General features: G+C 54.7%; 1 protein-coding gene across 1 annotated transcript; it reads left to right on the plus strand.

Moving 5' to 3' along the window:
* The first annotated feature begins 330 nt into the window (after nucleotides 1–330).
* Nucleotides 331–13,499, plus strand: ADAM15 (ADAM metallopeptidase domain 15). Its single transcript, XM_053475363.1, has 23 exons — nucleotides 331–531; nucleotides 1,785–1,870; nucleotides 3,458–3,531; nucleotides 4,116–4,194; nucleotides 4,942–5,018; nucleotides 5,111–5,291; nucleotides 5,368–5,427; nucleotides 5,531–5,602; nucleotides 6,504–6,673; nucleotides 7,031–7,115; nucleotides 7,200–7,342; nucleotides 7,719–7,896; nucleotides 8,091–8,183; nucleotides 8,272–8,467; nucleotides 8,558–8,666; nucleotides 9,335–9,530; nucleotides 9,606–9,683; nucleotides 9,917–10,028; nucleotides 10,107–10,251; nucleotides 11,634–11,730; nucleotides 12,434–12,499; nucleotides 12,804–13,029; nucleotides 13,421–13,499. Exons 1-22 carry the CDS (start codon nucleotides 426–428, stop codon nucleotides 12,909–12,911), a joined length of 2,511 nt encoding a protein of 836 aa, XP_053331338.1. The 5' UTR covers nucleotides 331–425; the 3' UTR covers nucleotides 12,912–13,029; nucleotides 13,421–13,499.
* Nucleotides 13,500–15,306: the final 1,807 nt, after the last annotated feature.

A 15,306-nucleotide genomic window follows, 5' to 3' on the forward strand; every position in this document is an offset into this window, starting at 1 on the left:
GGGGCGGGTTACATCATAATCCTCAGCGCTCACATCTTCCACTTCCACATATGAGGGCACAGGTGACAGGGGTGCTTCTGGGGGTATGAGGGCAAAACAGGGGGGTCTGCAGCCCTAAAAGCCCCGATAGCGTGTATAGAAACAGCAGGAAACTGGGTTTATAACCAAAATGGGGGTAATTAAATCCCGTAAATTGTCCCACCCAGTCACCCGGATAGCCCGCCCCCATCTGCACCCCTAAATGTCACTAATAAAGAGGGGGGGCATGGATTTTGGGTAGAAGGATTTGGCCGGTCGGATCACAGTCGCTCACTCTGTGCGCAGCGCGCCCGCTCCCCCCTCGCCCTGTCTTGGTATCTCCTCCCTATCCCCGCCCCTCCCGGCCAGCCTCCCGTTCAGTCTGCTCTGGGCCCGGGGAGCGCAGGATGCGGTTTGTGGCCTCTCAGCTGTTTCTACTCCTCTGGGGGCTGATCCGCGCCGAAGCCCCGCACTCCGGCGAGCACCAGGGGCAAGTGCGAGGGACCGGGGCAGGTAAGAGAGAGCGACAACCGGGAGAGAGAGACCGAGAGTGTGCCTGAGAGTGACAGACAGTGACACAGATTGAGTGTCAGAGAGAGTGACAGAGTGAGTGACAGACAGGGACACAGTGAGTATGAGAGAGTGACAAGAACATACAGGGGTGACAGACTGAGTGTGGCAGAAGTGAGTGTGTGACAGACAGAGTGCGTGGCTGAGAGTGTTAGAGAGTGTGATTAGCGGGACTCTGCGTAAGACGTCTGTGTTTTTGTGGTGTTTGTGTGACAGTCTGTAATATCCGCGCGTGTGATGTGTAACGGTGTGTGTGTGTGTGTGTGTGTGTGTGTGTGTGTATATATATATATATATATATATAGATATAGATATAGATATAGATATATAGATGTGTGTATTCGGGGGTATGAGGGCTCCTTCTCTGGTGTATTCGGGGGTATGAGGGCCCCTTCTCTGGTGTATTGGGGGGATGTGAGGGCCCCTTCTCTGGTGTAATGGGGGGGGGGTATGAGGGCCCCTTCTCTGGTGTATTGGGGGGGTATGAGGGCCCCTTCTCTGGTGTATTGGGGGGGTGAGGGCCCCTTCTCTGGTGTATTGGGGGGTATGAGGGCAACTTCTCTGGTGTATTGGGGGGGTGTGAGGGCCCCTTCTTTGGTGTATTGGGGGGGTATGAGGGCCCCTTCTCTGGTGTATTGGGGGTGTGAGGGCTCCTTCTCTGGTGTATTGGGGGGTGTGAGGGCTCCTTCTCTGGTGTATTGGGGGGTGTGAGGGCTCCTTCTCTGGTGTATTGGGGGGTGTGAGGGCCCCTTCTCTGGTGTATTGGGGGGGTGTGAGGGCCCCTTCTCTGGTGTATTGGGGGGGTGTGAGGGCCCCTTCTCTGGTGTATTGGGGGGGTGTGAGGGCTCCTTCTCTGGTGTATTGGGGGGGTGTGAGGGCTCCTTCTCTGGTGTATTGGGGGGGTGTGAGGGCCCCTTTTCTGGTGTATTGGGGGGGTGTGAGGGCCCCTTTTCTGGTGTATTGGGGGTATGAGGGCCCCTTCTCTGGTGTATTGGGGGGTACGAGGGCCCCTTCTCTGGTGTATTGGGGGTGTGAGGGCCCCTTCTCTGGTGTATTGGGGGGTACGAGGGCCTCTTCTCTGGTGTATTGGGGGTACGAGGGCCCCTTCTCTGGTGTATTGGGGGTATGAGGGCCCCTTCTCTGGTGTATTGGGGGTGTGTGTGGCCCCTCTAACCTCATGTCTCTCCCTCTCTCAGCCGCGGACCCCTGGACCCCACACTGGGACGTGTTTCCGGACCTCCGCCAGGACGGCCGCAGACTGAGGCTGCAGGAAGCCGCACAGGTAACGATTTGGGACCCCCGGTCAAACCCCCCCTGCCTAAACCCTCTCTTTATTTTCTAAGCTTCAGTGTGAAGAGACCACACACACCTGAACCGGACCCCAACATGAGCTAATTAAGTAGTTAATGCCCTAGTTGGCCACGTGGAGTCACCTGTCAGTTTCATCTCACGCGATTCAGACGTCTGCGCCCCCTTCTGCCCCCGCTTTTTCCTACAAAGGAAAGGGTCGTAGATTTTGCCCCCGCCGTGCTGCGCCGCCCAGCTGCAGGTAGACAGGTTCGCAGGTGTAAGCACAAGATTAACTCCTCGCTTCCGGACAGAATGGCAGGACTGCATTACATCATTGTTTGTGTCCTCCTGCCGCTCCCCCTCGTCCTTGGAAGGAGTGAGACATTTCCTCTCCCCGCAGTCAGGGGCTTCATCTGACTTCATTGGGAGGCTCCCTTCCTCTGGCACCGGTGGAGCGATTGTCGTGGGAGGGAGTGGCGTGTCAGCGGCTGGCCAGGGTGGGGAGACGCGGCTCTCCCTTCCTAACTCTTACTTCTCCAGCTGCTCACATTTTATGGCCGCGGCCCGCTCCATACCTTAGTAACCACCCTCCATACCCTCCCTGTGGGCTGGTACGGTACCCTCCAAATGCTATAAAAACCTCACCGGTCTCTTCTTCACATGCACAGAGCCCCCCCCCAACCTCACCGGTCTCTTCTCCACGTGCACAGAGCCTCCCCCAACCTCACCGGTCTATTCTCCATGTGCACAGACCCCCCCAAACCTCACAGGTCTCTTCTTCACGTGCACAGAGCCCCCCAAACCTCACAGGTCTCTTCTTCACGTGCACAGAGCCCCCCAAACCTCACAGGTTTCTTCTCCACGTGCACAGAGCCCCCCAAACCTCACCGGTCTCTTCTCCACGTGCACAGAGCCCCCAGACCTCACCGGTCTCTTCTCCACGTGCACAGAGCCCCCCAGACCTCACCGGTCTCTTCTCCACGTGCACAGAGCCCCCCAAACCTCACAGGTCTCTTCTCCATGTGCACAGAGCCCCCTAAACCTCACAGTCTCTTCTCCACGTGCACAGAGCCCCCCAGACCTCACCGGTCTCTTCTCCACGTGCACAGAGCCCCCCAAACCTCACCGGCCTCTTCTTCACGTGCACAGAGCCCCCCAGACCTCACCGGTCTCTTCTCCACATGCACGCAGATAGCTGAAGGGTTAAAGGGCCCCTGCTTCCTCCTCGCTGGTCCCGTGGAAGGAAGCGGGACAGGGACAGGCGCCTGTGATGTGTCATTAGAGAGGTGATTAGAGAAGCGACGGGTCAGGAGGTGGAGAGAAACTTTCATTTCTTCATCCTGAGGCGTTAACCCCTTCCCTGCCGCAGGGCATCCTGCTATTGTCAGAATAGGAACTGGGCTGATTGTTTTGGCGAGGCCAGGAATGGGGAGATGGAATTACTGGTTTCACTCCGAGCTGCCGTGTTCTGACTTCAGCCAACGCTCCACATCGTCTACCGCTGTGTGTGTCCCTGCAGGGAGGCTGTTCACTGCATCTACGACACTTTAACACGGTCTTCCCTCTGTGTTCCCTGTAGAGCATGCCCAGCCAGCTGCACCTCTCCATAGATGTGGAGGGGAGGCGCATTCACATGGAACTGCAGCGGAACAGGTGAGTAACCGGCACAAGCGTGATGCCCCCCCCCCCGCCATGACTGAGGCGGCATACAAACCACCCAATGCCGCTTAGCGATCACGTTCATAGATCTAAAGGGGTAGTCTATGGTGAGCTGCCGTACCCGCTGGGCTGCCTGAAAGCGATATGTACGCTGCAGGGCTCTGAGTTGCTAAGCGCGGCACTTTGGGGAGTAGTGGAGGATAGTGGGTTCCGGACCCCCAAGGAGGGTGTCATTCAGAGGAACTCTTTACAATTGCTGCGGAAAGCTCAGGAAACTTCCAGGGGGAGGGAGTGGGGGGGGATGCAGGAAGACAGGGGGAGGGAGCCACCCCTATATATATCTATATATACACAGCACTAGGGAAAGAACCCTGCCATATGTATACAGGAATAGGGAAAGGAACTGATAGGTGATGGAGGTGACTTGTTTAGGGGGGGGACTACACAGCTTAGTTAGTGTGGCCCCAGTGCTTGGTGTGAAACCAGCTGCCAGGCTGAGAAGCCTGAAGAGCTTGCAATCAGTGCGAGTATGTAACTCACTTGCTTGTGTATGAGAGATGATTGCCCCGTGTTGTCAGGTACCTGGTGCCGGAGTCGCACAGCCTGGCGTACTACCTTCCAGATGGGACACGCGTGACGGACAACAACCCCCAGCCGGTGAGTCCCAGCCTTCCCTCGTGCCCCAGCCGGTGTGGCTGATAATATATAATGCTGCCGCGAGGGTTCAGTGGTACTGGTGGGTAACACAGGGTACTGGGGGCCCGTACTGGTGGGTAACACAGGGTACTGGGGGCCCGTACTGGTGGGTAACACAGGGTACTGGGGGCCCGTACTGGTGGGTAGCACAGGGTACTGGGGGCCCGTACTGGTGGGTAGCACAGGGTACTGGGGGCCCGTACTGGTGGGTAACACAGGGTACTGGGGGCCCGTACTGGTGGGTAACACAGGGTACTGGGGGCCCGTACTGGTGGGTAACACAGGGTACTGGGGGCCCGTACTGGTGGGTAGCACAGGGTACTGGGGGCCCGTACTGGTGGTTAGCACAGGGTACTGGGGGCCCGTACTGGTGGGTAACACAGGGTACTGGTGGGTAGCACAGGGTACTGGGGGCCCGTACTGGTGGGTAGCACAGGGTACTGGGGGCCCGTACTGGTGGGTAGCACAGGGTACTGGGGGCCCGTACTGGTGGGTAGCACAGGGTACTGGGGGCCCGTACTGGTGAGTAGCACAGGGTACTGGGGGCCCGTACTGGTGGGTAGCACAGGGTACTGGGGGCCCGTACTGGTGGGTAGCACAGGGTACTGGGGGCCCGTACCGGTGGGGAAGGAGGAGAGGCTCGATGGACTGGAAAGGGCAGTGATGATCCCGCAGATGCTGGACGCCATGTTTTCTTTCCCTTTTCAGACGCACTGTTTATATCATGGACGCCTAACGGGACAGGCAGGGCCATGGAGCAGCCTCAGTCTGTGCGCAGGGATAAGGTATGACCCGACTGTCCTGAGAGCGGATCCGCCCGGTCCCCAGGAACCTCTAGGACTCCACGCCATGTGACATGTTCTGTGTCCTCCCACAGGGGCGCAATCATTGTGTCTGCAGACCGGAGGTACACCATCGAGCCTGTCCCGGGGGACGGGTCCCACAGACATATCCTGCGCATGGTGATGGACCAGCTTCCTCAGAACATGACATGCGGGACGAGAGAGACTCCCCACGAAAGAAGCAGACGGGAGCTGCCCCGATTGCCCCCGCATGGGGTGAGAATCTGTGCAGGGGTGGAAATGGGGGATTCGGGGGCAGAACATACGTGACGTTTCTCTCTTGTAGGAGAAGACGGGCGTTCTGAACGAGACAAAGTACGTGGAGATGGTGATGGTGGCAGATAGCAGAGAGGTGAGGGGATTGCGGCTGCCAGTTCTGTGTGTCGTTGCGCAGCGCTGTGGTATATGTGGGGGCTATAGTGATAACTGCAATAAACAAGGCTTCTTTCCTGCAGTACAAACTGTATGACAAGGACTTGAAGCGTCTGCACATGAGGATATTGGAGATCGCCAACAAGGTGGATGCGGTAAGTGCAGCCCCCTAGATCCCCCATCGGCCGGGTGCGAGTGCCCAGGGGCCGGTGTTAGCTGCGCCGTTACACGCATAACTCCGGAATGTTGCGTGTTACAATGCGGTTACTGTTTGTCGGCTCCACACCTAATCCCCACCCTCATAGTAACTGAGAGGCCCTCTCATTCATGGCCGTGGAGCATGACATTAAGTCGTTGTGGCCACTAGAAAAAACGCCCCTCACCGACCTGTAGTCATGTATGTGACACACGTGATGCAAGGCTGTGCGTGGCGCTCGGCTGCGGGTCCGTTATAGTTCGAGTGGGGGCTGCATCCCGGGGTCTGGGGGCTCACACTTCAGAGGGTAAGAGACAGTAGCAGAGTGTAAGAGAGTGTAAGAGACAGTAACAGTGTGTAAGAGGGTGTAACAGCGTGTAAGAGAGTGTAACAGAGTGTAAGAGAGTGTAAGAGACAGTAACAGAGTGTAAGAGGGTGTAAGAGACAGTAGCAGAGTGTAGGAGAGGGTAAGAGAGTGTAAGAGACAGTAACAGAGTGTAAGAGACAGTAACAGAGTATATGAGACAGCAGCAGAGTGTAAGAGAGTGTAACAGAGTATAGGAGACAGTAACAGAGTATAGGAGACAGTAACAGAGTGTAAGAGACAGTAACAGAGTATAGGAGACAGTAACAGAGTGTAAAAGACAGTAACAGAGTGTACGAGACAGTAACAGAGTGTAAGATACAGTAACAGAGTGTATGACAGTGTAGTAGAGTGTAAGAGACAGTAACAGAGCGTAAGAGATAGTAGCAGAGTGTAAGAGACAGTAGCAGAGTGAAATAGACAGTAACAGAGTGTAAGAGACCATTGGTGGTGAGAGCCGGAGGATATCTTGTTGACTTTGCTACTTTCTGCCCAGTTTTACCGTGTGCTGAACGTGCGCGTGGTGCTGCTGTCCGTGGAGGTTTGGACCCAAGAAGATAAGATCGCGGTCAGTACCGATCCGGCCGAGACGCTCATCCGTTTCCTGTCCTGGAGAGAGAAGTCCCTTTTACCTCTGATTCAGCATGACAACGCTCAGCTACTAACGTGAGTGGCTGCCGCACACGTGCGCACGCACGGACACGCGCAGACAAGTGCGCACGTGCCGTTTGACTGGTCTCCTCGGTCTCACGCCAGCCAGCTCTCTAGCGCAAAGTGACGCCTCACTAGGCTCCTGCTGACTGCTAAACGCAGGGGAAGCTGATGGCTGTGCAAAGAGGACATCTGCTGGCCGTTTGTGGAATAACGTGCCGGCTGTTTGGCGTGAAACGCGTTGGGCGCTGCTAGTTCCCAGGGTGTCCTGTCTGTTCATGTTATGTTTGGACTCGCGCTGCATGGATGTCCCAATTAAAAGTGAATTCATACCCCAGTATTATTAATATGTCTGCTTCACTGTCTCCTTAGGGGGGTAACATTTAAGAATTCGTCTGTTGGCATGGCAACAATGAACTCTATCTGTACCGATGACCTGTCCGGAGGAGTTAACATGGTGAGTGCTTTGGTGATGATGTTTGGTTTTGTTTCGCTGGAACGTATGAATGAAGTCTTTCGTCTGTCTTTATATCTGCGTCAGGATCACTCGGTCAGCATCCTTGGGGTGGCATCGACGGTGGCCCATGAACTGGGGCATAACTTGGGTTTAAATCACGACACCTCGGACAGGGCATGCGGCCAGCCGGAGAAGGGAAAACACTGGATAATGCAGTCGTCGTCGGGGTAAGTGCGGCGTGCCCCGCTCGCTGCAATGTGAATGTCCCTCCCACTATATGACACGGGGTCTGCCCCTCCCACTGCAGGGCCACGCAGACAGAAGGGAGCTATATGACACGGGGTCTGCCCCTCCCACAGCAGGGCCACGCAGACAGAAGGGAGCTATATGACACGGGGTCTGCCCCTCCCACAGCAGGGCCACGCAGACAGAAGGGAGCTATATGACACGGGGTCTGCCCCTCCCACAGCAGGGCCACGCAGACAGAAGGGAGCTATATGACACAGGGTCTGCCCCTCCCACAGCAGGGCCACGCAGACAGAAGGAATCTTTGGAGCGTTGTTTCTGTTAATATTAACTCTTTGGTGTAACCGTCTGTCTCAGGTTTATGCCCGGGCTGGAGTTCAGTAATTGCAGCGTCATGGACTTGATGGGCAGTCTCCGGCAGGGAAGGGGTGCGTGTCTCTTTAATGCCCCCAGCCCCCCGAGCGTGTTCGGCAAAGCGCGCTGTGGCAATTCGCTGGTGGAAGAAGGGGAGCAGTGCGACTGCGGACTGACCCAGGTAACCCGCGCGCCTGCCTGGCTCCGTCCAAGGGCCAGATCTCTAGGACGGAGCAGACGGGCCGGCAGCCTGTCAATGCTAAGCCCTGTCTGCTCCTCGAAGGGTTAATCAGTTCAGCGCACGTTGGAGTTCTAATGTAGCGATCCGATGGCGATAATGGCTTTAATCCAGTTTATTAACCCATTTCTCCCCAGGAGTGCGCCGACCCCTGTTGTAACGCCTCCACGTGTCAGCTTGCGGCCGGCGCGGAGTGCTCCTCCGACGGGCTGTGCTGCCAGTGGTGCAAGGTCGGTGTCTCCTGCCTAAGCTGTAGCGTAGTTGTCTGTTGCTGAGCGCATCGTGCGGTCTGTGACCAGGGGTTTGTGTTCTTCGCAGCTGAAGCCTCCCGGGTCTCTGTGTCGGGATCGCTTGGGGGATTGTGACCTCCCGGAATACTGCACCGGGGTGTCCCAGCACTGCCCCCCTAATGTGTTCGTGCAGAACGGGGAGCCGTGCGACGGGGGCCGGGCCTACTGCTACCTGGGGGAATGCCGGAGCCTGGAATCCCAGTGTCAGAGCCTGTGGGGCCCCGGTAAGCATTTGGGGTCCGTATGGAGTAGTCGCTGCATGTAGAAAGTGGAGGCACGCAGGGGTTAAATCTTCTCGGCCCCTCTATGTACAGGATCCTCGCCGGCCCCAGAATCCTGCTTCAGCAAAGTGAATGTCAGAGGGGATAAATACGGGCACTGCGGCCAGGGGCCCAACGGCACTTTCCGGCCCTGTGCAGACAGGTAATCCACCCCCCCCCCCCATTCTACCTATCTACCCTTCTAACATTCATGCTACACCCAGCCTGGCAGGTATACTCTGCTACTCCTGCGCTCTCGCCCATACACCCAGCCTGGCGGTATACTCTGCTACTCCTGCGCTCTCGCCCATACACCCAGCCTGGCGGTATACTCTGCTACTCCTGCGCTCTCGCCCATACACCCAGTCTGGCGGTATACACTACTACTCCTGCGCTCTCGCCCATACACCCAGCCTGACAGTATACTCTGCTACTCCTGCGCTCTCGCCCATACACCCAGCCTGGCGGTACACACTACTACTCCTGCGCTCTCGCCCATGCACCCAGCCTGGCGGTATACTCTGCTACTCCTGCGCTCTCGCCCATACACCCAGCCTGGCGGTATACTCTGCTACTCCTGCGCTCTCGCCCATACACCCAGCCTGGCAGGTATACTCTGCTACTCCTGCGCTCTAGCCCATACACCCAGCCTGGCGGTATACTCTACTACTCCTGCGCTCTCGCCCATACACCCAGCCTGGCGGTATACTCTGCTACTCCTGCGCTCTCGCCCATACACCCAGCCTGGCGGTATACTCTGCTACTCATGCGCTCTTGCCCATACACCCAGCCTGACAGTATACTCTACTACTCCTGTGCTGTCTCTTGCAGAGATGTGCGATGTGGGAAGATCCAATGCCAGGGGGGCCGTGACCGCCCGATCGTGGGGTCCAGCGCTCGAGTCTCTCTGGTGAGTTTCAGCGTGAATGGGACGGAGCTGCAGTGCCGCGGAACGTATTATAATTTGGGAGATGACATCTGGGACCCGACCCTCGTGATGACGGGGACCGTCTGTGGGGAGGGGAAGGTGAGGACGTCAGCGATCGGCCGAGAGCGCCTGCGCCGCCTTCACACGCAGCTAACTGTCTCGTTCGGCCCGCAGGTCTGTCTCGGGCACCGGTGTCAGGACGTGTCCGCGCTGAAGCCGCAGAGCTGCGAGAGCAAGTGCAGCAACCACGGGGTGAGAGCGTCTGACGCCCGCCGCGCCTCTCTCCCTCGCTCACACATCTTGCTCTGTACTCTGTGCCGCTCTGTCGCGCCATCCTCTTCTTGCCCCCCCGCTCTGTCGCGCTGTCCTCTTCTTGCCCCCCTCGCTCTGATGCGCCGCCCTCTTCTTGCCCCCCCTGCTCTGTCGCGCCGCTCTCTCGTGCTGTTGTAAGGCGTTTTCTTAGAAGTTCTCTCTCCTCTTTTCAGATCTGTAACAGTAACAATAATTGTCACTGTGACCCTGGGTGGGCGCCGCCGGTCTGTGGGAGCGTGGGACTCGGGGGCAGTATAGACAGCGGGCCGCTGGCCCTGGAACGGGGTAAGTTATTATGTGTGTTGTGGGGGGCTGTGGCTGCTCGTTGCCGCGTCTGACACGTGTCCCGCTCCTTGCTCGTAGCTGGCAGATCTCTCACCACCTCCCTGCTCCTGGTGTTCCTGCTCTTCGCGCCTCTCCTCATACTCTGTGGGGTCTGCTTCCTGAAACGCCAAGCCCTGCAGAGGCGGCTGGGGTCCCTCAGCAAGGGCAGTCGATGCCGATACAGGTGATTACTGGACAGTTTTACCCTGCCGAGTTAGTATATAATATAGCATTACCACGCGGCGTTAGTATATATTATAGAATTACCCCGCGGAGTTAGTATATATTATAGAATTACCCCGCGGAGTTAGTATATAATATATAATTACCCCGCGGAGTTAGTATATAATATATAATTACCCCGCGGAGTTAGTATATAATATATAATTACCCCGCGGAGTTAGTATATAATATATAATTACCCTGCGGAGTTAGTATATAATATAGAATTACCCCGCGGAGTTAGTATATAATATATAATTACCCCGCGGAGTTAGTATATAATATAGAATTACCGCGCAGAGTTAGTATATAATATAGAATTACCCCCGCGGAGTTAGTATATAATATAGAATTACCCCGCGGAGTTAGTATATAATATAGAATTACCCCGCGGAGTTAGTATATAATATAGAATTACCCCCGCGGAGTTAGTATATAATATAGAATTACCGCGCAGAGTTAGTATATAATATAGAATTACCCCCGCGGAGTTAGTATATAATATAGAATTACCCCGCGGAGTTAGTATATAATATATAATTACCCCGCGGAGTTAGTATATAGTATAGAATTACCCCGCGGAGTTAGTATATAATATAGAATTACCCCCGCGGAGTTAGTATATAATATATAATTACCCTGCGGAGTTAGTATATAATATAGAATTACCCCGCGGAGTTAGTATATAGTATAGAATTACCCCGCGGAGTTAGTATATAATATAGAATTACCGCGCAGAGTTAGTATATAATATAGAATTACCCCCGCGGAGTTAGTATATAATATAGAATTACCCCGCGGAGTTAGTATATAATATATAATTACCCCGCGGAGTTAGTATATATTATAGAATTACCGCGCAGAGTTAGTATATAATATAGAATTACCCCCGCGGAGTTAGTATATAATATAGAATTACCCCGCGGAGTTAGTATATAGTATAGAATTACCCCGCGGAGTTAGTATATAATATATAATTACCCCGCGGAGTTAGTATATAATATAGAATTACCCCGTGGAGTTAGTATATAGTATAGAATTACCCCGCAGAGTTAGTATATAGTATAGAATTACCCCGCGGAGTTAGTATATAGTATAGAATTACCCCGCGGAGTTAGTATATAGTATAGAATTACCCCGCGGAGTTAGTATATAGTATAGAATTACCCCGCAGAGTTAGTATATAATTACCCCAGTCATGCACATTTACAGTATAAACTAGGGACAGTTCCCGGAATACATACTGGTATCCTCTGCGCTGCCCCCAGAATATACCCGGGGTAACCGGGGCACAGCTCCCAGAATATACCCCAGGTGCCTGATGCCTCTAACCTTCTATTATAGGGTGACGCAGACCAGCAGCCAGTCGCTCCCGCAGCGCCCTCCTCCGCCGCAGTGGACGCAGGGCGCCGAGCTGCAGGTGATGTCCACCAATCATCAGGTGAGAATTTCCACTCAGGGATATAAATGCTTCTGCCAAAGAGCTCACAATCAGACCGGACTGCCAGCAGAGGAATCATAATCCAGTCCTGCCCCAGCCTGATGCAGCTGGAGCTGTCTATGGGCAAATGGAAGAGTCGGTTTAGGTCAGTGAGGCAGGCAAAGGGGTCTGTAGCAACCAGTGGGGTAAATAGAGGGGTCTGTAGCGGCCAGTGGGGCAAGCGGGCGGGGGGTCTGTAGCAACCAGTGGGGTAAATGGAGGGGTCTGTAGCGGCCAGTGGGGCAAGCGGGCGGGGGGTCTGTAGCGGCCTGTGGGGCAGGTGGAGGGGTCTGTAGTGGTCACTGGGGCAGATGGATGGGCCTCCAGTGATGGTTTGTGTGTGGGGGGGGGGTGGAGTCCTGTCTGTGGCTGGCATTGCTTGTGTATTAACATCAAATGTTTCCATTCAGATGCTGGAATTAACCTGACTCGCCTTTTAATGTTCATTTCTTCTCTTCTGCCTCCACTTCATTCCTTTGTACCCCCCCATACCCTTCCTCTCTTCCCCTGCCCCCCCTTCCCATACCCTTCCTGGCATTTTTCTTCCCAAACTTTGTCCCTCTGCCCTTCCGCCATTAACCCTCCCTGTGTCTCCTCGTGCTCCGGTTCCTCGCCTTTCTGAGGAATAATCGGATTCTCCTGGGTTTCCCCGCGTGGTCTGCAGGGCTCTGAGCGGCCTGACCCACCGACCAAGCCACTTCCACCTGATCCAGTGCACAAGCGCTGCCAGGTAACGCGTCCAGCAGTGTGGCCTCTGTATCCGTGGAGTGTGTGTGTGGCCCCCGATTCATTGTAACCACTGTGGCCCCTGTGCAAGCTGAGAGTCTGGTGTGCTTTACGTCGTGCATGGTGTGTTTGTGGCCTTCATCTTCTGTGAGACGTGCAAGCTAATGAGTCTAGCTTTTCACTAATCTCGTAACCTCGCGCCATTGCCTCTATCCTCCCTCTCCCCACCCCTCTCCCTCGTGCCCCCGCGTGCCCCCCTGCACACTGCTGTCTGCCTGGCTCTCATTGTCACAGCTCTCTCCATTCAGGCATCTGTTCTGGACAGGCCTCCTCCCCCTACACGTCCTCTTCCCGCGGACCCGCTCCCACGGCAGGCGCAGGTAACGCGGCCCCGGGTGGAGGGCTCGCTGTGGTGATGGCGCAGTCTAACGTACTTTAGTGTTCACGGGTGTGGCTGGTGGTGGGAGCTGCCGGTGCACAAATCACACAAACCTCTGATAAATCACCCGGATTTGGTGAATTTCCCGGTGAAAGGTATACGTTCCGTTCCTTGCTTCACTTTTTTCCGTTTGTCGGTGGCGGTTCTCTTTACACAGATTTAGATAAGTTTAGCTCCGGCAGATGGCGGTGGGTAACATGCTGGTGATGGGAAATGACAGGGACGCGGGTTATTGAGCCTGGGGAACACGTAGAAGGTGACACCAGGTGACGGAGCTGGTAATTGTGACGGGGGCACTGGGAATTCACAGCTGACAGGACTGGCTAATGTAGGAGCCACCGAGGGCACTAGTAGTGGAGCCAGGTGGCAAATGACCCATGACGTGCGTTGCTAATGGATCCAGGGAATTGGTGACAGGAAGCCCAGGACAGGCTTCCCCGGCCGAGAAGCCATGGAGTGTCTTCTTCTAATTTCCTTTATATACAGGGAGCAGCTCCAGTGAAGCCTCCGCTGCCAAAAAAGCCGTTACCCGTGGAGCCTGTGGGCCGAGCTCAGGAACCCCTCCAGGTCCTTGCTCTTCCATCTAGGTAAGACTTGGGTGGATCTGCCGGGGGAAACCTCCACGGTGAGGTGATACTGATTGCTGGCTTCTTATCCCCAGACCCGCGCCTCCCCCACCATATTCAGGAAGGACACCCCAGGTGTAGCGTTGGATATCAGTGGTGGTTTGAAGAGACCACCTGAAGGAAACTGGCACCCTCATCTCTTTGGACATAGGCCCTGCTGCTAGAAAATGGCAACCCACGGGCTTCCACCTGGGGGACAGGCGGTAGGCGAAGCAGTCAAGGAATGGGCTCTTTGCAGTGATTACTGCCTATGGCGCCTGTGGTTGTCCTGCACTGTGTACTCTGAACCCCCAGCTGGACTTTTGGGGGACAGATCGTGTGACCCCAATATCTCTGTTTCTCATTTGGCGTCATGGACTCTTGAAGAGTGTGAGTGTGTGTGTGTGTGTGTGTGTGTGTGTGTGTACACATGGATTTGTGCAATACTGGATTTCGGAAACCCAACACTGGCCCCTCTGTGAGGAGCAGAGTGACTGGAACGCTACTGGGGACCCTGCTGGAGGGAGACTTGCTTTGTGACGGTCTTGCAGATTGGGAAATGTGTTTACCAATTAAATGCAACCTGGGATACTCTCTTTGGTGACTTTCTGAAGTATGTGACTAGTGTCATAAAGTGATAGTGTGTATCAGTAGAGTAAGCGCTTACACAAGTGTCTTGTAATTATGTAGATAATGCATCATTTGGTGGAAGTGTGTGCGCAGTGGGCCAGCAGGTGGCAGCATTTCCCTGCGGCCGGAGGATGCATTTATATTCCCTTTAGTGTAATATCAGCAATTGGCCAGCAGGTGGCAGCATTTCCCTGCGGCCGGAGGATGCATTTATATTCCCTTTAGTGTAATATCAGCAATTGGCCAGCAGGTGGCAGCATTTCCCTGCGGCCGGAGGATGCATTTATATACCCTTTAGTGTAATATCAGCAATTGGCCGGCAGGTGGCAGCATTTCCCTGCGGCCGGAGGATGCATTTATATTCCCTTCAGTGTAAAATCAGCAATTGGCCAACAGGTGGTAGCATTTCCCTGTGGCCGGAGGATGCATTTATATTCCCTTTAGTGTAATATCAGCAATTGGCCAGCAGCATTTCCCTGCGGCCGGAGAATGTATTTGTATTCCCTTTAGTGTAATATCAGCAATTGGCCGGCAGGTGACAGCATCTCCCTGCGGCCATAGAATATATTATCCTTTTAGTGTAATATCAGCAATTGGCCAGCAGCATTTCCCTGCGGCCGGAGGATGCATTTATATACCCTTTAGTGTAATATCAGCAATTGGCCGGCAGGTGGCAGCATTTCCCTGCGGCCGGAGGATGCATTTATATACCCTTTAGTGTAATATCAGCAATTGGCCGGCAGGTGGCAGCATTTCCCTGCGGCCGGAGGATGCATTTATATTCCCTTCAGTGTAAAATCAGCAATTGGCCGGCAGGTGGCAGCATTTCCCTGCGGCCGGAGAATGCATTTATATACCCTTTAGTGTAATATCAGCAATTGGCCGGCAGGCGGCAGCATTTCCCTGCGGCCGGAGGATGCATTTATATTCCCTTCAGTGTAATATCAGCAATTGGCCGGCAGGTGGCAGCATTTCCCTGCGGCCGGAGGATGCATTTATATTCCCTTTAGTGTAATATCAGCAATTGGCCAGCAGGTGGCAGCATTTCCCTGCGGCCGGACGATGCATTTATAAACCCTTTAGTGTAATATCAGCAATTGGCCTGCAGGTGGCAGCATTTCCCTGCGGCCGGAGGAT

The sequence above is a fragment of the Spea bombifrons genome, chromosome 9 (assembly GCF_027358695.1).
Source record: "Spea bombifrons isolate aSpeBom1 chromosome 9, aSpeBom1.2.pri, whole genome shotgun sequence".
Taxonomy (NCBI): Eukaryota; Metazoa; Chordata; class Amphibia; order Anura; family Pelobatidae; genus Spea; species Spea bombifrons.

Bases quoted from the DNA above. Each gene is read 5' to 3' on its own strand.
- ADAM15 (XM_053475363.1), top strand. From the start codon at position 426: ATGCGGTTTGTGGCCTCTCAGCTGTTTCTACTCCTCTGGGGGCTGATC. The intron at 3,532-4,115 runs GTGAGTAACCGG...CCGTGTTGTCAG, and splicing joins ATGGAACTGCAGCGGAACAG to GTACCTGGTGCCGGAGTCGC. The intron at 9,684-9,916 runs GTGAGAGCGTCT...TCCTCTTTTCAG, and splicing joins GCAAGTGCAGCAACCACGGG to ATCTGTAACAGTAACAATAA.